The following is a 23555-nucleotide window of genomic DNA, read 5'->3' on the forward strand; positions in this document are numbered from 1 at the left end:
CCAACCTTCCTTCCTTCCTTCCTTCCTTCCTTCCTTCCTTCCTTCCTTCCTTCCTTCCTTCCTTCCTTCCTTCCTTCCTTCCTTCCTTCCTTCCTTCCTTCCTTCCTTCCTTCCTTCCTTCCTTCCTTCCTTCCTTCCGACACTTCCTTCCGACACTTCCTTCCGACACTTCCTTCCTTCCTTCCTTCCTTCCTTCCTTCCTTCCTTCCTTCCTTCCTTCCTTCCTTCCTTCCTTCCTTCCTTCCTTCCTTCCTTCCTTCCTTCCTTCCTTCCTTCCTTCCTTCCTTCCTTCCTTCCTTCCTTCCTTCCTTCCTTCCTTCCTTCCTTCCTTCCTTCCTTCCGACACTTCCTTCCGACACTTCCTTCCGACACTTCCTTCCGACACTTCCTTCCGACACTTCCTTCCGACACTTCCTTCCGACACTTCCTTCCTTCCTTCCTTCCTTCCTTCCTTCCTTCCTTCCTTCCTTCCTTCCTTCCTTCCTTCCTTCCTTCCTTCCTTCCTTCCTTCCTTCCTTCCTTCCTTCCTTCCGACACTTCCTTCCTTCCGACACTTCCTTCCTTCCGACACTTCCTTCCTTCCGACACTTCCTTCCTTCCGACACTTCCTTCCGACACTTCCTTCCGACACTTCCTTCCTTCCTTCCGACACTTCCTTCCGACACTTCCTTCCCTTCACTTCCTTCCGACACTTCCTTCCTTCCGACACTTCCTCCCGACACTTCCTTCCTTCCGACACTTCCTTCCTTCTTTCCATGCTGTTCCAGCTTCTTTGCTGTGGGAGCAATTTCAGTGCTCTGTTTCCTGTGGGTCAGTGTACAGCTGGTCTGCTGCTGCCTTACAGTACTTACCAACTGCAGGGACCATTGGAGAGCTACTTTTCTGGTGGGAATGTGTGGCTGCTCAGCTACCTGGCCAGCTCTCAAGTGTTGCACGTCCGTGCTAACTAAATGTTGAGGCCTCCATGGATTTTTTATCTGCAGTAGAAGTGCTGGTATTCTGTACGAATTTTGCAGAGAGCCTGCTAAGAGCTACACAGTAAAAAGGAAACAACCTTTCTGGCAGAGGTCTGTCCAAAACAGTAAAGTTTAGTAGCACAACTTTTGTGCCTTCTGTCCCCTATTGCTCAGCTGCACAGAGTATTTTGTAGGTGCCTGAGGTTCCTTCTCTGTTTCTAAGTTTTATTGTTTTCTCTTGAAGGATTAAGATTTTCTTCTTCCATCTCATTTAGCTCAGAGCATTTTGTACTTAATACTACAGACATACTAATTGGTTCCAAATGAGTATTAAAAGAAAAAAACAAAACACTCTAATTCTACTTGTATCAATACAGCTCCAATAAAAGGAGCAGATTGATTTCTGTATATTGTCCCCCTCCTGAAATAATTCACTGCCTGTTCTTTGCAGTTAGCAAAACGTTCAGCTTGAATAGCTACTAGGTATCTTTAAAAATACTGAATACAATAACAATAATTTAGTTTCAAACCCACAGTTACTGTTGCAAGCAACTGCACTAGGTAAGACTTCATGCTATTTCTTTTCATTACCTTTTTGTACATATTTTTGTTTATATGAATTTCCCACATTTTTGGTTCAGCCGAATTCTTTCTAAAATTTCAATGCTCAAGTATGTAAAACCAGAATCTAGTGTACTTCCAAAATTAAACTCTTGAGAATTAACACTGTGGCTGTCTTAGGTCATATTTATGAATGGAATAATAGGTTTGTCTCTTGTTCTTTGCTGTGTACCTCGAAGAAAAGTTTGGTTCTGTCTTCTCTGCTGTCTTCAACTACCTAATAGCAGATATAAATAGCTCTAGATCAGGTTGCTCAAATTCCCATCGAACCTGACCGTGAATATTTCCAGGGATGGTGCCTTTCTGGGGCAACCTGTTCAGTGTCTCACCACCCTCTGAGTAAAAAGCTTCTTCCTAATATCTGATCTAGACCTGCCCTCTTTCAGATTGCAGCCATTCCTCCTTGTCCTATTGCTAGAGGCCCTGGTAAAGGGTACCTGTCCAGTTCTTGTAGGCTCCTTTGGGGACTGGAAGGGGCTGTAAGGTCTCTCTTTACTCCCCATGAACAGCCCCAGCTCTCAGTCTGTCCTCACAGAAGAGTTGTTCCAGCTCTGGTTATTTCCAGACCCACTTCAATAGGTCCATGTCTCTCCTGAGTAAAGAATATTTTCCAGTTAACAGGCAAAGATAAAGAAGAATTATACAAAGAATTATACAAAGTGAGCTAAATTATCCTCCAGCTAGAGTCTTGAACAGGGAGTCTTCTGTGCCTATTGAGGGGATAAAATCTTTTTGGGAAGATGGCACCAAGCTGGATTGTCAGAGTAATCCCAGTTGTTTTGGAGCGAAAACATCCTACTTGTTAACCTTAGATGAACATGATGCCCTTTTTTGTGAGGATTGTGAGTTTGTGAGGATTGATTTTTCCTGACAGAACAGGAAATACAAGGAAATTACATATTTTATGTAATTAAAACAAATTAATGCAAGTTGTGAAATATTTTAAAGCAAGTTTTACTGAACTCTCACAAACCTCAATATTTGGATAAACATGAAAATTTATAGGATGTGCAGAATTTTAAGGCAAATGAAAGGAAGAGATTGGTTTTAAAAATCCAAGTACCAGTAGCAGTGATTGCTAAGGGTCACAGACTTGTCCCTGAAGTTTCTGACATAATTTTGGCTCATGTCAAGGGCAACCTCCATCTGATGCAGCAATTTGGTTTCTAATTTCTCTCTCCTCATAATTTCCATGTTGTCCCCAGGGAAATTGGGACTTAGTTAATGTTACAATCACAGTAATCTGTCACTGCTCTTTTTGAGAGCAGCCATCTTCCAAGAAAAGTCTTGTTAAGCCTCAGGATCTTTTTTGCCTGTGTCATTTGTAAATACAAAGTTATGCCACCAAAACAATCTTTCTTCTTATGAAGAAAATGAATTTATATAAAATATCACTTTGATCTTCAATATTAATTACTTTTGCTGAGATAATTTTTAACATTCATTTCTTGTTTGCTGCAGCTTAGTTGTAAGTGATGATGATGTGTGGAGAGACCAGTTTTACAATGGAAATATTAAGAAAGAAAGAGGTAATGAGCATATTTTAAAATATTACAACATTGTAACTTAATTCTCCATGAAAAAATGTGTAATAAAAAGTAACAAATTGGCTTAATTTAATTTATTAAGATATAAAACCCCTCCTGAGAAAATCAATCTGAAATATATCTTGGTTGAAGAAAGCCCTCTGAACTGGTCTTCTATGATTGTGGCATATGTATTGAAAGAATATAATTTTGATTTTCATTTCCCATTACAAAAATGATATTGAAATCTAGGGAAGCTTTCCGTTGTTGTGATAGCACTACCAGGATGCATGGAATGCTGCTGTGGCTATATCATTGCTGTATCATCTATACCTGCTCTGAAAAAGAGAGAGATGGCACAACATGGGGACAAATCTGTTTGTGTTCTTTCTTTGAGGCTGGCATTTCTGAAGTGATTCTAGTATTAATACAATAACAGAATTTTGCCTGTGCTTGCTGGTATAGCAAATCAAGCTTCATCATTAAAATGCATGTGTGGTAAAATTATGTTATACATATTCATCTGTTATGTGTTAGGCATACTTAAAAAAATACCATTTGAACTGTGTGTATACAAACTTTGTGTCTATAGAAACAACACATGGTGGCTTTTGCTATGGAACTGTTTTATTTTGTTGATGCTCTGTTTCCATTTAAACACTCTTGTCTTTATATTAAAGGTGCAATAGTGCTACGAGTTGCCAAGTCGTGGTTTCGTATAGGATCCTTGGAAATCTTGGCTCACTCTGGGGAACTGGACTTACTAAGGTTTGAATTGAATCTTCACAGTAACTGAAATAGTTTTCTCAAGCATCAACTTACATTAGAATTCATGTATACAGTTGGAATTTAGACGTCAATTATTTAGCAAGTGAGATTACATAATTCAGAAAGGTAATCTGCTATTTTTATACAGGCATACCAAAGATCTTACATCACAAAGGTAAAACCCTTGAGATGTGTAAAAGCCTGGATCTTACAAAATGAGGAAAGTTTTATACCTAGGTACTTCCGGTAACTAAGCACTAGGGAGGAGTTGTTTCAAAAAGATTTGTGAGTTGAAAGTGTGAGTTCCTACATTTCTCAGTTTTCTGTGACAGGTCCTGCAAATTTCAATGCATGTATCCCATTTCCCTAAGCCTGTCTTGTAGGAATGTGGAGAACTGTTTTGGGAACAGTCAGCTACTGTGGAAGTAACCCTACTCCATAAGAATTCAGTCAGAACATTTTCTTTGTGAGAATTCTGATGTAGAATGGTTATTCCTTCTAATCTTATACCGTTTTTTTGGAAATGCAAACTCTTATTTTTTCCCTAAGAAATGGATATTGCTGCATGCAGAACCATGTCCTGGTGTGCTCTGGAGATTTAATGCGGGGATAATTTTAACTCTGAAGATTTAATGTGGGGATAATTTTAACTCTCTCTGTTTTAATTTTAAGACTGTGTCCAGTCTTATTTATGGCTACAACCTTAGGTTTTATCTCTAAGAATTTTGGAAGAGCTTAATGTGATTAATAGACTTAGTCTAAACAGATTGATTTTTTAAAATATCTATTTGTGGCAAGCTGTAGATCAACATTTTGCTGTTTGAAAACAAGAATTTTTAATGATCAGTTCCAAAGTACCAGTTTTGTTTAAAGAATTCTTTTTCTGCTGTTACAGAAGATTGCTAGACTTTATCATCCAGGAACATTTTCCATCAATAGCTATGAATGATTCAAATAGATACCTGGTAAGTCTTTTTTGAGAGTAATTTTTATTTTCCACAAGCATATGAACAAAAATTACAGGAAGATCTTCACAATTTCAAGTTTTACAAGATTTTAAAATTTGAAGTGAGCTTCCAGGTTTTATTAGCAAAAGTTTGTTAATTCTCTGCAGTAAAAATGTACTTCTTGATTTTTTTTGTTTTCTCAAAGTCAAATGTGAACATTTTTTACCAGTTTCCATTTTGGAAATGTTTATTGTGAAGCTTCCATTTTTTGTTCTATTTTGTTCTTTTACAAATAGGTTATCAGTGATCAGTTATGTTGTGATGAAATGTGCTTTTGCTAATGTAAATGTAGTATAAATGGTATATTCTAGTACACTGCCTAGTATAAATAGTATGTTTTGGTTTTTTTTTTTTTTAATTTTACTTCTTCATTACTTTAAGGGCATCTGTGTATACTTATTTGACTATAGTCTTTGCTGAATAAGGTTATTATGCATTCATATAATTTAGAATGGGAATGACAAGTCCTGACAGATGCTTAAATTTGAAAAATGGAATGTATTACATATTTCTAAAGTGAATAAAATGCTTATGTATTTCAATGTTTTTGATACAGAGGACTTGAAGTAAAAGATATATTTGATTTCAGGAATTTTTCTCTACGGTCGTGTCAGAGACTGCGAATCTCATTTCCTTGTGGATGTCTGTGGGGTTTGCACATGGTAAGGTGCCAGATGACTTTGGCTTTAGGGGAGGGACACTTTACAGTAATGGACTTAAAATGGCTTTTATTTGTCACCTTGATATTTTGTTTTGCTGATGTGTTCACCTACAGCTTTATCTGTCACACAAGGGGCTTTGTGACAGAGTTACACTGTCAGATCTCTCAGAGCACAGCTCTGACAGGATGAGAATAGGGGAGCAAGAATACTCAGAGCTGTTGCAGCAGTGCAGTGCACAAAGACAGGGTGCTGATGCCATGTGTGAGTTTAACTGCTCTGAATCTGATCCCTCCACAGCCAGCCCTGGCCTGTTACAGTGCTCAGGACATGGAGCTATCTGGCTCTGCTGCAGATTTGTGGGATTTACCCCAAAACAGCAGCAGGAGCAGCAGCCTGGCTGTGCTGTGGGGCATGTGCTGGGGGCACAGGGATGGGGACATTCTTCAGAGTCTGATTCCTGAGAGCTCTCTAAATTCAATGCACCTGTTTCACAGCAGAATGCCTAGAGACTGGGGTTCAGGTGGAGTTTTAACTTTTGTTTCTCCTTTCTGTTTAACTGTAGGTGTGTGCAATACAGATAACTTCAGTTTGTTGTCCATAACAATAGATTATGGTCCATTTGGATTTATGGACTCCTATGACCCCGGTGAGTGTAGCATCTGGTTTTTTTGTTTGGTTGGTTGGTTTTGGTTTTTTGAGTTTTTTTACTTAAAATAATCTTTTTATATTAAATTATATAGTTTCCATTGCATGAAAACTCCTTTCATTATTAGCAGAAAAACCCTAAGCATGTGTACTGTTTGAAGAGCTTTAGGGAAAAAAATTGCATTAGTGACCAGTTTTATGATACACTATATAGGTTGCATTCAATGACTAAAAGTCTTGTTAATGAAATATTACTATTAAACCCATTTCCATGAGAGTGTTTCTACTTGATCACCATCAATTCAATAGATACTACAACAGAAGCCTAGAAAACTAAAAATTGTGTATTGCTGGAAGCAGCCAAAAGCAGAAGTGGAATACAGTAACTTGCATGCATGAAAGCTCTAGTTTTATAGTCACAGCAGCTAATTATATGGTGGAAGAAAAGAAATCAAACCTACACAGTCATGGGAACCTTTCTTTGAAAGTATTAACTCAGCCAGTCTGGGATTGATAGGTACAGGTTCAGTATGTACATAAATGTGTATTCTTAGAATATTGTTTATAGTTTGCAACTGAATAAACTTCAGAATCAGCAGTGGTTATCTTGCTATGTGTTTTCATGCCTGCAGCCTCAAATTAAGGAAAAGTCATGAGAATAAATGTCATATTGTTTCTATTGTATTGAACAAAATGGGGATTTTTTCCTTTTAGATCTTTCTTTATAGGGTGGGTTGAACCCATCTGGCAATTAAGCCACTGGCTCACCCCTCCCTGCTGTGGGCTGAGTGAGACAATTGGAAAAGCAAGGCTAAGAAAAAGCTTATGGATCAAGATAATGACATTTGTATAAGTCAAGGGGAAAAAATGACAGGAGTGAGCAGCAAGTGATGCAAAGAGAATCACTCACCATATGTCACCACCAGACTGATGCCAAGTCAGTTCCCAAGCAACAAATGCCTTGGAAAAACTACCCCCAGTTTTTATTGCTGATCATGATGTTGTAAGTGTGGAATATCGCTTTGGTCAGCTGAGCTCAGCTGTCCCAGCTGCATCCCTTCCTATCTGGCCCACCCCAGCCTCATTTTCTGGGCTTGCAGAATGAGAATTGAGCCCTTGATGCTGGGCCAGCCCTGCTGAGCAATGTGTAGAACGTTGCTGTGCTATCAGCACTGCTTTGGTCACAAGTTCAACACACAGCTCCAGACAGGCTGTTGTGAACAGAACTAACTATCCCAGCCAGACAGTGTGCCCTAGAGCCAGATGAGAAGTGTTAGAGTCAAAATTCAGATTGGAACCACTCACCAGATCTGACAGATGAGTTGGGAGTGTCCTCCTTAAAGCTCCATTTGCTGTCAGTGTCCTCTGAGGACTCAGGTGATGCTGTGTGCATTGATCAGCTTAGCTGGGTTTGATCTGAGTGAGGGGCTCCCACTGATCCCCTCACACACTGCTGCTCTAGATAGAATATTTTACTACTGGATATAAAATCCAGATATAGGCGTATTTTTTATGTGAATACAAAGCTCGATTGTCCAATTGAAACAAATCTTGCTTAGGTGGCCTATTAAATACATGTTTACTGTACAGGTAAATACATGTTTACTATATGTGTGACTTTTCCACAAACACTTAAATCCTGAATCTAGTTGGACATTTGTTTGCTTAATCTATGTGCTAAATATGTTTGCTTAATCTATGTGCACTAGAAGTAGTACAAATACTGAACTTAAGTGTAAAAGACTGTTTTTAATGAAAAAGTGTTTATTTTTCGCTGTAATCATCTGAACTTACCTTGTATCTTCAGGTAGGAAAATGTCACTTGTAACATATGGGAAGTTGTGTGTGCAGGATGTATTCCTTAGATTTGCAAATGATAGATCTTGAGTTAATTCACTTTTAATAAGTATTCTTGTGATCTAATTTTAAATATTTAAGTGGTTTTAAGTCTTCTATAAGTTTGCTGTGTAAGTATAAAAATGAATGTATTTCAATATTTTATCATTGATTCTTTATTGTAATTACTCTGTTATGGAAAAGTAATGTTTTGTTTGAAACAGATTTTGTTCCAAATACATCTGATGATGAAAGGAGGTATAAAAAGAAATCAGGCAAGTGTTGGGCTGTTTAATCTGAGCAAGCTGTTACAAGCTCTAAAACCTTTATTGGATCCCAGGCAAAAGCAGCTGTAAGTAATCCTTAAAATATCATAATGCTTAAAGGAACTAGTGAGATGGAGACACTGTAATCACCATATGCTTAGGAAAGAAAGGGATTTGCTTTTAAGATATTTCATTTTTTTTAACTGGGAATTGATTCTGGATTAGTTGTTAGCCAGAATAAGATTAGAGGGTGGGGAGAAAAGTTTTTGTTGGGTCAAAAATAGTAGTAAAATAGGACTATAGGGAGCTATTGATGTTGTGTGATCCTTTTTCCTTTCACTAAGGTAGGACTTTTGCCCATAGTTTTCTGTTCTCAGTTTGCCTCGCTTGTTTTTTAAGACATTTTATTAGGAAGACCATGCATTGTCCTGAAGTAATGAAACAGTTTTTAATAGCCTCCTGTAAAGAGATGATTCAGAGTATCAGTGTTTCTGAGATAGCAGGCAGAAGTTTTTGTTGTTTGGCGTACAGCATGATTATACCTGCAGCAGCATTTCAGTTCCTTAGAACTTGACATTTCTTCTGTTTTGCAGAGCTTCCCAGATTTTGGAGGGGTTTGGTGAGCACTATCACAGTCGGTATGCACTTGCAGAACTGAAACCTTCTAATTACAATGCTATAAAATATATAATGTTCACAACTTCCATACTTTGTTACTATTTTCAGTTTCACAGAACTATTCAAAACAAAATTGGGTCTTCTTGGGGAGAATGAGAGTGATAACTATTTGATTGCTTTCCTCTTAAAAGTGAGTTTACTTTGATAATTTTGTTGGCAAACATCTGAACTGGTACCCCACACTTGAAAAGCACTCATAGAAGTGTCTTTATTCACTAGATTATGGAAGATACAAAGGCTGATTTTACAATGACATTCCGAGAGCTGAGTGAAATTACTGCAGACCAGTTAAAGAAGCTCCATATTCCTGAGGTATAAATACAAGCACCCAGTCCTAGGAATGCTTAATATAAAAAGAGTAAATCAAATTGGACATAACTCTGATATAGCAGAGGCTATCTCAAGCCGTGATTTGTCTGGGAAATATGTTATTGTGTCATTATTAAGGGACAGAGGGACTAATACACCTGTGTCAGGCTACCACCCCTTGTTAAGCCTGTATCTGGTAATGATGGATATGTTAATGAAAAGTGCTAATGAAATGTGCATTCATGAAAAATGCTCAAGTCAGATTTTGACCCTTTGGTATAGGTCCAATATGAGTGGTAATAAATACTCATACACAACTGGGAATGTGATTTTTGTCACATTTAATGTGGGTCTGCTACAAAGAATTTTCTTCCCCTTCATCTCCCTGTTTTTTTGTTGTTTTGTTTAAGAATACCTTTTGTTCAGTAAGTGAAGTTGCACAGGACTCATGAGGAAAATTTCAGCCTCAGGTCAACCAGACTGTTCCTGTCATGGGTTTACCAGGTGGCCTAAACCTCTGCTCTCAGGCATATTTACTTGTCTTGGTATCTAATGATAAGTGAGATTCCATCTCAACATAAATTCCTGCTACAAATCTTTTCCCAGCATGGCCTCTGCCCTTCCTTGAGCAAGAGATTGGTTTTAAATGTAACTTAAAGCATGAGAATACATTTTGCTCTTGTGTCCTGCTCAGCCTGCTATCTCATCCTGTGTTGCTCTAACTTAGACTAAACTTATTCTTCAGGAAATACGTGAGAGTACTTAAATTTTTTACTTGGATGTAGTGCAATCTTTGAAAGTGGAAATATAGCTGACATATTTGAACTGGACTGAGATTCTAGGCAAGTCATAATGGAATAAAAAAGCAAAAGGGAAATTCTGAAAAGGAAGCTTGTAATATGGTTCTGAAAAGGAACCTAAACAGGAAAGAAAATGGCCTTTTTGCAGGAGCCAAAATGATTTTTTTTTCCTTTTATTTTTTAATATAGTGATGTATTTCCATGTGATGAATACTGTTAATTTTGCCTGGGAAACTTCATTGGCTTCCCCAGACATCTGATTTATGTCTGTTTTTGAAGCCAATTTAAAATGAGAGCAGGACTTAGGAGGTTGTTTTTAGGCAGCAGGATGACAATGTAAAACACTGAATGAAAATGAGGAGTTGATGGTTCTTTTTCCATGTATAGTTAAGTGGTTTTGAGCAAATTTTCTGATTTTCCTTGTTTTCTTCTGTTAAGTAAGAGGTCTATCCTGACCTTTTCTATGAACTTGAAGCCATTAAGAGTTTAAAAGTTTTGATACTCTAGAGGTAAGCAACAAAAAAACGCCGGAGTTGTGGCTTTGGAATTATTTGTTTGCACAGGAGGGTGATAAGAGAATGGGTGCATTTGTAAGAGAAGGTATTTTTGTCATGGAACCCAAGGGATTTTTCCATTTATGGCAACTCCATCTTCCCATCTTTGAAGGTGTTAGCTGAGGAACCAGCAATTGCGGTGTAGTTGTGATCCTGCTGCTACACCAAGGGTCATTTCCAGCCCTCACTTGGTAGCAACCTGATCTTTTTTTTTTTTTTTCTCACACAATGAAATGATTTAGCCCACAAATTCTGAGTTTCAAAACTGATGTGGAAAAACAAGTACAATTTTATGCTGGTAAAAAGTTTTCATTGTTTTAAAGAATTTCAATTTTAAAGTAATTTCATCTCTGTTTATTTACACACTTTATCAGCAAGTTTTCATATTGATTTGTGCATCAATATTAAAGATTTTTTCAGCTGCATACCAAAATTGACCTAAAAATGCTAGAATCCTTTGGGAACACTGCAGGAGTCCTTGCATTTAGTATTAACTGAAAACATTATGAAATTCCTCCTAAAGCAGCCTAACTCTGCACATCTTTGAACAAATGCTTGATTCTCATACTCACCTGTTTTCCACCTGCCTGATTCCCAGTTCTTAGTCATTTCTGTGCTCATTTTTATGATCAAATATAATTTTCATATACTTTTTACTCTTATTCCTCAAAAAAGCCCCAAACCAAAAATCCCAGATGGGATGAAAACTTTTTCTTCTTGTTTTTAATTTCCCTTCCTTTTTTTTTTTTTTTTTCTTGAATATGTGCTGTTTAGCTCCTTTTATCTATGTCCATTTCTTCCTAATCTGTTCTTTCTCTGAAGTTCATTTTTTGTCTGTGAGCTGAGGAATATGAAGCAGCTGTTGGCTCAGTGTAATCAGCCAGGGAGGCCTGGTTTGTGTTTGCTGTCCATCATGGAGGCAGTAACCCCAAGCTCTGATTCCTTGCTGTCAGCATCTTCCAAGTTCTGTCTCCTCTCCTGCTGTCTCTATTCTTCTCAGTTTTCTCCTATCCCTGTAGCTTTTAATTTCTCTTTCTCTCTACCTTTTCTTTATTTATATATTTTGCTTATTGCACACTTTTTGATGAAAAACAATTATATTAATATATCTGACCCATGTATGAGTCTCAGAAGAAAGTGAAACCTGTAATTATGTAGCTTAAAAAATCAAATAGGTCAGACAATAAGCAAAGGAAGAATAGGGGTGAAGTGCTAGAGGTGTTTAGGTAAAATTTGTCATAACAGAGGTGGATTCATGAGGCTGCATCATGCTAGCAAAAATAAATAATTTGAATACAGAGCAAAAGATAGTAGTGGAATGTTTAGGGAGAAAATTCTTTGAAGGGTCCTAATACGTTTGTCTTTTAAATCCTTTTATTGCTCATTGTCCTGCTTTCAGCTGGGATAAGAGTTAATTCTCTTCCTAGTAGCTGGTAGAGTGCCATGTTTTGGATTCAGATTGTGGATAATGCTGATAACACACTGAAGGTGTGTTAGCTGTTGCTGAGCAGGGCTTACACTGAGTCAAGGACTTTGCAGCTTCTCGTGGTGCCCTGCCAGCAAGGAGGCTGGGGGTGGACGAGGAGCTGGGAGGGGACAGAGCCAGGACAGCTGACCCAAACTGGCCACAGGGATATCCCACAGCACTTGGTGCCATGCTCAGCAAACAAACCAGCAGAGAGCTCAGGGGGATACCCTGCCTGGGAACTGGCTGGGCATAGGTTGGTGAGCAATTGATTTTCATTTGCATCACTTGTTTATGTTGGGTTTTATTTCAGTCTCCTTTTGATATTTTCCTTCACATTGCTATTATTATTGTTGTTATTAAATTATTTCAATTATTAAACTGATCTTATCTCAACCCAAGAGTTTTCTTACTTTTAACCTTACTTTAAACCTCAGCTGAGGTTTAAAGGGCAAGTGGTTGTGTGAGGCTTAGTTGCCAGCTGGGGCTAAAACACAGTATTTGTTGCTTACTTTGGTTTTTGCTTAACAGAAAAATAATTCTGATTATCTGCCAATAAATGTTTCTTTCTCTTTAGGAATTCTGGGCTCTCCAGGATCTGAGTAAACACAAATTATTTTCAGAGTGGGTTACTATGTACCTCCTGAGATTAAACAGGCAAGTCTGGTTGTAGTTTAAAGTCTGTATTTGCCAGAAGCAGGCAAAATTAATCTACAGTGATTTTGCATAGTCTTTAATGGGTCTAACAAACTGGCCCAAACATGGTTTCATATGTCTTTTTTGTTTTCTTGGCTCTACATTCTGCTGGATTCAACAATAATTACTGTTGTAGTTCTGTTTTGACACTCAGGTGCATAAAAATGACATGGTAGGAGTAATTTCTATTCTTTGTCCTTCACTGAGCACCTGATCAGTTTTCCTTGGTTAACAGTTTTTCTTCAAATAGCAATCCTACAGATTCTGTCCAAGAATCACAAACAGGCTTTGCAAGTACATAGGAATGAATAGTGTTTAATTACTGCTTATTTATATATATTTTCTATGTAATAACATTGCTTTATGGTGGCAGGGGATGGAAATTGAACAGTTGCAAATACACAGATTGTATTTGGAAATCATGGTGTTGCATAGATAGGAATGCACAGGACTCTTTTGTGTTAAATCAATAAAGAATCTAACATTTTTTTTCTTAGTTATATATGGTATGTATGGCTAATAGTAGTCAAAATAAATACATATCAGGTACTTGGAAATTTTATTCAGTAAACAAAATTCTTAGGGGAAAAGTCAATACAAGGCACAAAACCTACAAGAAAGTGTGCAGTTTTTTCCAAGTCTAATTATTCATAGAGATTCACACCAGCTTCTGCCAAACACAAAAGCAGAGCACTTAATGATTTTAATGGAAGTCAAATAAGATATATCTAAAAATAAATCAGCTTAATCCTCACTAGCTAAAGTGCTTTCTGTTTTTTTCTTTTTGTTTGTTTTTGATGTGTAGTAACAATGGTGACTCAGATGCCAAAAGAAGAACAAGAATGGCAAGTGAGTAAAACAATCCAAAGGAGTCATCTGCTTGCAGATGGCAAATATCTATTTACATATGTTTCTTTTGTGGTAGGTGTTTTTCTTTTTGGGTAGAACTAAAATACAGTATTTTTTTTAAGAGGAGAAACTCTCATTATGCTGCTCCAAATCTTGTAGCAATATACAATTCATTCTGTCTGTCTCTGCCCTTTCTACATGCTACACAGAATTCAGATTTCTGATAGGGACACACTTTTTCTTTCTGTCACCCAGAGGAAAAACTCCTTGTGAAAGGACTATCTGGTCATGGGAGGCAAAGTAAGGTGCTTTGATTTTCCAAGTTATGCTAAAGACAAAATGGCAAAGGTTCTGCAGTTAGGTATCACAGCAGAAACAGTGCATATGAAACTCCAAGAATTGTTCAGCGGGAGATATTTTTGATCTGCAGTAAGCTGCTGTGGTAAATTTGTGAAATTTGCTTATAAGAGAAAATGAGCTACTGAAAATCAATGGCCAAAAGGGAATAAAGGAACTACAAGATATGATCAAACTCTGCCCAAGAGGCTTCACTGTTACACTGCTTTGCAGGGTGCTTCCTGCCAAACAGGATGAAAATGGCTGCACTCTTTTGTTGGGTATTGATTGGCCCCTTTCTTCTAAAGCTCCAATCGATTTCCCAGGAAAATGGCAGGAGCTGGCACTGACTTTCAGTAATGAGGCAGTAAAACTACAGAGGGCACAATTTATGGTTTCAGGTTTGCAGCCCCATCTAACAAAGGCTCTATACTTTTTAAAGAATACTTCTTAAAATTCTATATGCATTTTAGAAAGTTAATATGAAAAGAGCTACCAGGAAGAAATATTTATTTTATTGGTTTTCAGTAGGGTTAAGAAGCTTCATCTGTGAGTTTCTGAGGCCCTTCACTCAATTATCGTTTTGAATTTTCAAGTTCCTGTTTTCCTCAGCTAAAATTGAATGCTGAAAACTGTCTAAACACATATCTTATTTTTCTGTATCTTCTAAATCTGCTTTTAGAGAAAATCATGACATTCTGAGGTTTTATTCCAAATCAGAAAGGATCCTAATTTGTCAATGATCTTCTGCAAAACATTATGTTTTTCTACCTGCACCTCAGAGGATTTCATAGTACAGGCAGAAGACAGATGAAACATGGAAAAGGGTTTTTGCCTCCAAAATGACACTTGTGCTAATGGTCTTAGTTTTGGTAGCAGTCAAAACCTGATCTGCAGAGATTCATGGTTCAGTTCATTTTCTTCCATATAATCAACCATCACTCTCTATTCATACGGCAGAGCTGCAAAAATTTATAATAGGCTATTGATGTTAGTTTGTTATTGTTTTATTTAAAATCAACAATCCTTGTTGGACTTTTGCTAGGTGCCCAATATTACAGTGTGACTGAAATTTCTTACAGAGGTTTTGGGGATTTTTTTTTTGTTCTTTTTTACATTTTTATATCCATGGATTTAAATAGATTACTTAGGTGCCCCTGTGGTCTCTTAAAAAATTATTTCAGTTTTTGTTTTGTTTGTTGGTTGTTTGAGCATTTGCTTGTAACAGCTGTCCTTGTCAGCACAACTTCCAGCAGAAATCTGGCTCAATTCAGGCAAGTCTGCATTTTTACCCAGCATTTCATGTTGAAGACAAATCTGTCCAGGCTCCTCAGATTCTCAACTGGGTTGGGAAGTTCCACTAAATTGTGTACTGCTGTCTTTGATTGACCTTGAATATATTGGCATTAACACCTCATTATTCATCACCCTTCCCTAATTGTTAGTGTCATAAAAAATCTCACTTCTCAACATACATTAGCTTGAATCATTTAAAGTCATCACTTATTAATTTTTTTTTTTTTTCTGTTCTTAGTAGTGTTTTATCTTGTACTGCCTAAACTTAGTTCTTCTGGAGTTGATCAAAAAGTTTTGACAATCCAAGTCTAAAATTGTATTTCTTTACAAAAGCAGCATGTAAAAAAAGTAGACCAGATAATGCTTATAAAGGGCACAAAAATTCTTTTGCTTTGTCCTTTTCTTACCTGGCTTGTATTACTCTTTGATAATTATCTTGTCACTTGTGTTAAATACTGACATTTTTAAAGCCACTGTGAAACTTGTCAATTTGCAATTGTTAAGAATTTATTTCTGGGACAAATATTCTCCTGCTAAAATGACTCACAGCTCTAATGTGAATTACCATTTTTTGAATGAGTCATATGTTAACTTTTTCACCTTTTAAAATATTTTTTAAAATAGTTATCACACTTTACTATTGATAACCCATTTACTGGATTAAATCAAATACTTGGCCAGAGCAAATTGTTTTGCCAAGTGGTAAAACACTGTTCTTTAGCAGTTAGGGCAGAGTGTTGTTATGCCTGTGTAGAGGTTATCAGGATTCCCAGTAAACAGTTGTATTTATTGACTTTTTTAATATGTAAATACATACTAGACAAGGGGGATGTGAAAAAGAAGAATGTCTGTGACCCCTTCTAATATATTATTTGTAAATAGAATAATTTAATAACTTATTGATTAAAGGACTTGAATAGAGGGAAGTTTGAGATGGTAATTTTGATCATTCCCCTGCTTTTTCCAATACCCTCTTTCAAATATGCTGTAAGGGTATTTATAAGAATATTTCATAAAGGCCCATGGGTTTTTAAAAATAAATATATAAACCTAAAATTTATTAATATAAAACCTACTGGGACATCAGGGGAAAGAGAAGGGGCTGAAGTTTGTGTATGTCCATAAATCACAGACTTTTGGTTTCAAGTGCATGAGTGAAACACCTTTGGTATCACTAATCCCTTAATGTAAAAAATGCTTACTGAACTGGGGAAAATATACAGAACAATGGCAAATTAAGATTTCAAAGCATGCTTGAAGTGTTAGAATTATTCTGTAACATTGTTTTGATTATTAGGTAAAGGGAAAACTTACTGAAGTAGAATTCTAACCTTTAATTGCAGAACAAAAATAAGACTTTCATTGACATAATCTGCCAGAAAATTGATAATTAGAGCCATGTGTGCTGATATGAATTGTCCCTGGCATACAGTTTGGCAAAACTCCTTATATAAATTGTTAATGGCTCTGTTGTAGGATATATCCTAGTTTACTAATTCAGCAGTTTTATTTTCTCGTGTTGCTACATTCTCTCTACTGTTCATTAGACAAAAGCAGCCTGGAACAAGCCAGGGAAGCAGTGCAGTTGTCATGAGGGTTTCCAAAAGGATACAACAGGCAGCTGTGGAAAAAACTGAGGAACCTCTGCCTACCCTCAGCCAGGAGATTAAAAGGAAAGTTGAAAAAGTAGTTTCTAAAAAATACAGCTGAATTTTAACATTAAAGGCTTTTATGGCCTATATACATATAATTTAAAGGATATCTTAGTAATTACTTTGTAAATTAAATAATACAATATTCATTTTTGTGATCTCCAGGAAGGTATTGACAACATTGAAATGTTTTCCATCAACGCAGCAGGAACCTGAGCCATGGTAAACTCATTGCACTTGAAAAGCCTGCTGGTGTTCCTGACAGGAAATCCTTCCTCTATCAATGTGCTGTGCTACTCTAATTTCTGTTTGGCATTTTGGCACTACTGATAGTGCAAGTTTAAAAAATTCTTTTAGCAACTCAGAGAATTAAGTAGAGTGATAAATTCCTTTTCCTTTTTATGCATTTTTTCTTGATCTGCAAATTTAACGCTTGAAGATTTCAGTGACATGTTTCAATGACTGTTTTCCTTTTGTTTAATATGTCTAAATAAATTTAACATTATTTACTCTTGGTTTCAGCTGTTAATCCTAGATACATACTTAGGAATTGGATGGCAGAATCAGCAGTGCAAAAAGCTAATTTGAATGATTTCTCGGAGGTAAATTATCTATTTTTTTTTCTTGACAGATTTAATAATAACTGGCATAACAGCTATTGAAACAATTTTTACATTTACACTTTGAATTGTATTACATTTTGACCAAAATTGTACCATGAAACAGCAATTGCTATTTAAAATATTAACAGAATTATTAATAGTATTAATTATAACATAAATAGTAGTGAGTGTATTAATAGTAGTACAAATAATAGTAAGCAATTCATGTGATAGTTTCTGGAGTCAGGAGGAAAAACCTTTCTTTGTTTACCAGAAAACATTTGATATAAAAACTTACCCATTTTTAATGGCTTCCAGGTTGAGCTCCTAGAGCAGGTTTTGCAGCAGCCTTTTCAGAGGCAGGAGGCTGCAGAGAGAGCTGGGTACTCCCTGCGCCCCCCAGCCTGGGCCAGGCATCTCAAAGTCAGCTGTTCATCCTGAGGGAAAGTCAAACAAGCAAGAAGAATGATCAAGGTCAAAGCTCAAGCCTGCAAATTGGGCTAATGGATCAAGGCCAACAGGAACTTCTCCCTTAGACTTTGTGGACTGGAATCTGTTCTTGACCAACTTAGGAAGTCTCAAGATTAAAGAAGTGCATCACTATGGATGGTTGCATCAGCAGATTATCCTGGCATTGACAACTCTGCCTCTCACATTCAGCTGTGCTTTACTTTGAGTCCCAATGTTTAAGTTCTGCCAAACTGTAACACTTAACCTCTCAAAACTCATGCTGATCAGGTGGGTCTTTAGCTTAAAATAGCTTTTAGTGACTGATCAATTTAAAATTTATCTAAGCTAGTTTTAATAATGCAGTATTTTGATGAATTTTCTTCTTGCTGTTACTCATCAAATTTAGCTGTGTTCTGCAGACATAAATGTTCTTAAATCTTGCAGGCCTAGCACAGAGAATCATCTTAGACCTTGACACCTTTTCTCATTCTGATTGTGTTTTGTCCCGTTAAACCTACAAAAGATTTAAGGGAAATTCAGTTAAATAGTTAGCAAAGATGTCTGTCTTGGGAGAGACAAAAGATGTCTGTCTGACTCCAGAGTAAGTTTTGGTGTCTTTGTTGGTGTCAGGTGCTTATCCAGAGGACCACTTCTTTTTGAAAGCATCTTTTGATAGGAGTAGAAAGATTATTGGTGCATAGATATGAAGTCTCAGGAAAAATTTGCTGTTTGGCCCTGGAAAAGGACTGTGTTGGGAGCATCTCAGCTGAGACTGCTTCCATTTCGGGTATGGAGGAAGGTTAAAAAGGACATGCTGCAATTTCAGATATTTTCAGGCTAAAATACTATAAGGTCTAGTGATGTGCAGACCATTTAGAAGACAATAGATTAGGTAGAGGTAGAAGGATTAATTTCTTTTTACAAATGCTTTGAACTACAGCATTGAAATAACTTTTTGTATTTTGCAGCGTGTTTTAGTACCAGATCAAACCAGATAATTGTGTTCAATAAGAGGCAGCTTTGTTCTTTGAATGAAGTTTAAATCTTACATGTAAAAAATTTCATGTAACCGTGTACCTACACAAAATAGTTGATAGAGGTCTAATCATCACAGCATTTTACTTCATTTCTGGAGTTTTCTGTAAGCTTTGATTTTTTTTGTTTTGAAGAAAGTTTAACTTCTTTTGTGTAAGATTAAGTGCATGAATTATGATCGACTGCAGATATAAAATGTATTAAAATTGATTTTTTTGTGTTGTAACAAAAGAGAAGGGAGGAAATAGGGTGGGAGGCTGAGCATTCTGGTGAGAAGAGTGAATGCTAGCAAAGCCATTGTAAAAGTCGCAGTGCTTTGTGACCTTACTGTGCAAATTTTTCCAAGGACATGTTCTGCTTTATTTTGATGCTGGGTGTATATTTCATAAAAGTAATTTGATTTAAAAACAGTTGACTTGCAGACAGCTGCTGTCACCTAAGTATGTCAAATATGTGCACTCCTAATACCTAGTCAGAAAATGACATCTAGCTCTTCAATGATTCTGCATAATGCTTCCTTCAGTTATATATGGAAAGGGATTGGGAAACAGTAATCCTTTCCTCATTTTAAATTTTTTTTTAAACTCCTGGTTTTAACCCTCTTATTTTTAGGCTGTTGCTATTTTCCCCCTCCACTTTAAACTGAGGTTTGTTTGAGCCTTACACTAGTCTAGAGGGGATTTTTAAGTTTGGCAGTTTGAAGGTGCTTTGATACCTTTGGAATGTCCCAGTGTGTCAATTCAACACTTCCAGGTGACACTTTGGTTAATGGTGGGCATACTTCTTTGGTGAGAGCTTTTTGCTCAGTTCAGCTGAAAGCAAGGGAGCTCAAAAACCAGTAAGAGCTGGATGGACTCTCTCTGTGTCAGCTTAACATGGTGTTTATGGCAAAATCATTTCAGGAAGAAATGCATGTGGTTTCAAACACTGTTTTCAGCTTTAAATAAAATAAAACAAAAGAAAATAAAATATTTTTTTTAAAGCAGTAATTTCAAAGGGAAAGGTTCTTTATCAAGTCATGGTTACAGCCTTCTTATTTCTGCTAAGCTTGTAATGCAGGTGTGTAAGTATTGACAAACCAACCTTAAGCCACAAATAAGACTAGAGGTGACCCAAAACACAGACAGTGGCACTGCCACCAGCTTGTCATTCTCTTGACTCCATCACCACTTCTGGATCTAGAAATCCATTCTGACAAACACAGCAGGCTCACCCCCTCCTCTGTCAGCTGCTTGCATGCGTTTATTTATTTAGACCACACACTTTGCTTTTTATGCTTTTTTATAATTTAAAATACAGAGACATACTGCTGATGGTATCCTAGAAGGTCAGGTGTGCATGAGAAGAGGCAAACACCAGAATAAAGAAAAACAAAGTTTAGAAGGTATAGGCAAAAATTCTTTAAAATATTTGAAGTTCCAATTGCCAGTAAAATGGCTGTTCATTAGCTGTGACACTTTGTACAGATATAAAATAGAAGCTATTTTTATTTAAGAGCTAACAATGAATGCTTCCTAAATCAACAGTGGAGAATTAAATGGGGAGAACAAAGGAAAAACCTGTGGGAAGAGACATTCCTATCAGGTACAAGATAATTACTAAGTCTTTCACAAGACACATCATTTCTAGGTACAGTTTGAAGACAGATGTTAACCAAGAGAAAAAAAATTCCTGCTTACCATGGAAGCATACATAATTTCAAAATAAAACTTTTTTCTTTGTCAAATGTAACCAAATAAATGAGATTTCAAAGCAGCAGCTGTGAATGCTGACAGGTATGACTCAGTTGCATATAGAAACAGGAGTGTACAACATTTAGGGTGACACTGTCTGGAAATGGTCCTGGCACTAACTTGCATCTCACAATAATCTAGCTGAGGTTTTCATTTTTAAGACAGACTATTAAAAAAAAAAAATTAAAAGCATCTTTGTATTGGAAGAAAGCCCCCACAACTGGAACTCTTCTGATAAAGAACTTTTAAGGGCATTTCTGTGAAAAGGGATCTTCCTTCCCACTTCTCAAAATTTGCATGAGGACATTGTATTTTTCCTTTAACTCCAATTCTACTAAAAAGGCAGCCAGAGTAGATGAATTTCAGTTTCTGAAATGGCTGCCTCCAGAGTGCTGCTCCACCATCCCTGGCTGTTCTTGTGGAGGGAAGCAAGACTCTCCAGCTAATTCTTACCTTGGCCTGGTGCTGGAATGGGAGTTAAGAGCAGGGGATGGTGAGGTGCAGGGGGAAAGGACAAAGGTTACAGGGACAAAGCGGGGGACAAAGGGTACCCCATCGTCTTGAGTTCAAAAGAAACTCTGCAGGAGAATTCCTCCTGGAGAATCCTGATCCAGGCATGATCTTCTGTGGTGCCTCACAAAACCAGCTATGTCTTAAAGTCTACTCACTCCCAGAGTTCAGGAGCTGTTACCCCTTTTCTTCTCAAGAGCTTTCATTAGGTCAGACATGAAATCTGCTTGCTTGCCTCCCCCTGTAATCACAGGTGGCCCTGCTGACTGTGGCTCTCCACCTTGTCCTGTGTTTTCCAGCCTTTTGGGAGGAAGTGGTACAGGTTTCTTCACTGGAAGTGGTGGTGGCTTACTGGCGACAGGTGGAGGGGGTAATGGCACATCTCCATTACTGCTGCTGGACACTGGTGGTGGTGGAGGCACAAAATCAGGAGGTGGTTCACAGAAATCAGATGATGGTGGTGGAGGAGGAAAATCAATCTTCAGTGTAGGTGGTGGTGCTGGAAAGCTCTCTGGATCTGTTAGGAAAATGCCACTGTCTCGTATCACTTTGGAGGGTAGAACTGGTGAAGCAGAAATAGCAGATGAGCGCCTTTCAGGTGGAGGAGGAGGCTGCAGTGAGGTCCTCTTACTCTGGACTTTCTGTGGCCTCAGCAACGGTTGTGCCTGGCCAGGTGCACTGCCATTATTTGTTTCAGCCTTTAATAAGCAGAAAAATAAAAGGACAGACACAGTAAGTAAACCTGTAAACTAATACCACGGCCTAAGAACATAAAAAGATGTGAAAATACATGAGTGTAGTAGACAGGGAAATTAGGTGGAGTACATTTTGCCTGAAACATGAAGAGTATTTTGTTGTCTTTCTGAAGCTGCCCATAGAGGTTTTGACAGTGGAATCCTCTCTGTTGACAGTATTCATAGTGCTGCTTTGAATGCTGTCCACAGAAGATGAGTGCTTTTAAAATTTCAAGTAATTGCAGTTTGTAAGACTAACACCATGGAAGTATCTTTGGGATTCATTTTCCTTGAACCTGGAAGAAATGATCTTTGAATACTGACCACCTCTCTTGGACCCCTCTTTCCTTCAGGGCCTTCTCCCATGGGATTCTTCCAAGAAGATTCCTAAAGATGTTAAAGTTAGCTCTCCTGGAGTCCTGGAGTTTGAAATCTGTCTCTCTGTCCTGCTACCTCTTCCTTCAATACTGAACTCTACAGTCTCGTGGTCTCTGCAGCCAAGGCTGCCCCAAGTGCTGCATGTCCAGCAAGGCCTTCCCTGTTTGTTAGTCTAAGGTCAGGCAGCCCAGCATTCCTTGTGGGATCCTTCACTACCTGGGACAGAAATTGTCATCAATGCTTTCCAGGAACCTCCTGCACTGCTTGTGCTTTGCTTCTCCAGAAGATGTCAGGGCAGTCAAAGCCCCCCAAGAACCAGGGCCTGTGACTGTGGGGCTGCTTCCAGCTGCCTGCAGAAGGCCTCATCCGCTTTCTCCTTCTGATCGGGCGGCCTGTGGTGAACACCCACAACGGTGTCACCCTTCCTAGCCCGCCCTTTTATCCTCACCAGGGCAGAGCTCGGCACACTCCAAGTGTTGCTTCACATCGAGTGCAACTCCACCACTGCACTTTCCTGGTCTGTCTCTCCTAAACAGCCGGTGGCCCTTCATGACAACACTGCAGTCACGGGAGCTCTCCCACCATGTCCATAACTGCAATGGGATCAAAGCCCAATGGCTGCACACAGATCTCTGGTTCCTCCTATTTGCTGCTTCTAGAGAAAAGTGCTCTGCACCCCTGCAGCAGCATTAATTCTAGCACGAGCTAATTATAACGTGTGCCTCCTCTTCCTCACTCCTTGCCTACGAACATGGAAGTAAATGAGACAGAGGAGGAGGGAACCAGTGGCTGAGTTCTCAGAATGTGATCTGGTCCATAGGAAGTAAGGTTCAGAACAGAGAAACAGGAGGAACTTAAAGACAGAAACAAGAAGTGTAGAACATGTGATGCTGGTGACAGGAAAATCTGAGGAATTTAATTTCATTTGTCCTGTGCACTTCATACATGATGAAGAGATTGAATGATGAACTGCAAACAAATGCACTTTTTTTCTGTATAATGCTCTTGAGGTTCTCTTAGTGTACCCTTTGATATTTTGACTTGGTGCAATTACATGAAATTTGGAGCTTAACAAGAAATGCATTTAGAGCTGAAGGAAAACATGTAAGGTTTTCCCTTAGTTCTTCACAGTTTCTCCTTTCTTACACACTCATGTTCAGCTGTGCAGTGTTCCCTACTGAAAACACTATT

The 23555-nt window shown here is 37.9% G+C and overlaps 2 protein-coding genes across 3 annotated transcripts in view; one reads left to right on the forward strand and one right to left on the reverse strand.

The window, feature by feature from the left end:
• LOC132087341 (protein adenylyltransferase SelO-like) overlaps positions 1–19978 on the forward strand; it is a 24643-nt gene extending 4665 nt beyond the window's left edge. The window contains 14 exon segments of the mRNA XM_059493432.1: positions 3039–3106; positions 3784–3871; positions 4767–4836; positions 5468–5540; positions 6103–6186; positions 8246–8285; positions 8287–8373; positions 8881–8925; positions 9014–9095; positions 9185–9277; positions 12671–12750; positions 13595–13638; positions 17445–17524; positions 17843–19978. Of these exon segments, the coding sequence (XP_059349415.1) occupies positions 3039–3106; positions 3784–3871; positions 4767–4836; positions 5468–5540; positions 6103–6186; positions 8246–8285; positions 8287–8373; positions 8881–8925; positions 9014–9095; positions 9185–9277; positions 12671–12750; positions 13595–13638; positions 17445–17524; positions 17843–17965 (1057 nt within the window). The 3' untranslated portion in view covers positions 17966–19978.
• A 250-nt stretch (positions 19979–20228) lies between these two features.
• Positions 20229–23555, reverse strand: part of APBB1IP (amyloid beta precursor protein binding family B member 1 interacting protein) — a 64009-nt gene continuing 60682 nt past the window's right edge. For both annotated transcript variants that reach the window (XM_059493418.1, XM_059493408.1), the window contains exon 14: positions 20229–21950. In XM_059493418.1, the coding sequence (XP_059349401.1) occupies positions 21420–21950 (531 nt within the window). In that variant the 3' untranslated portion in view covers positions 20229–21419. The remainder of the gene's footprint in view (positions 21951–23555) is intronic.

Source organism: Ammospiza nelsoni, chromosome 1 (assembly GCF_027579445.1).
Source record: "Ammospiza nelsoni isolate bAmmNel1 chromosome 1, bAmmNel1.pri, whole genome shotgun sequence".
NCBI classification, from domain to species: domain Eukaryota; kingdom Metazoa; phylum Chordata; class Aves; order Passeriformes; family Passerellidae; genus Ammospiza; species Ammospiza nelsoni.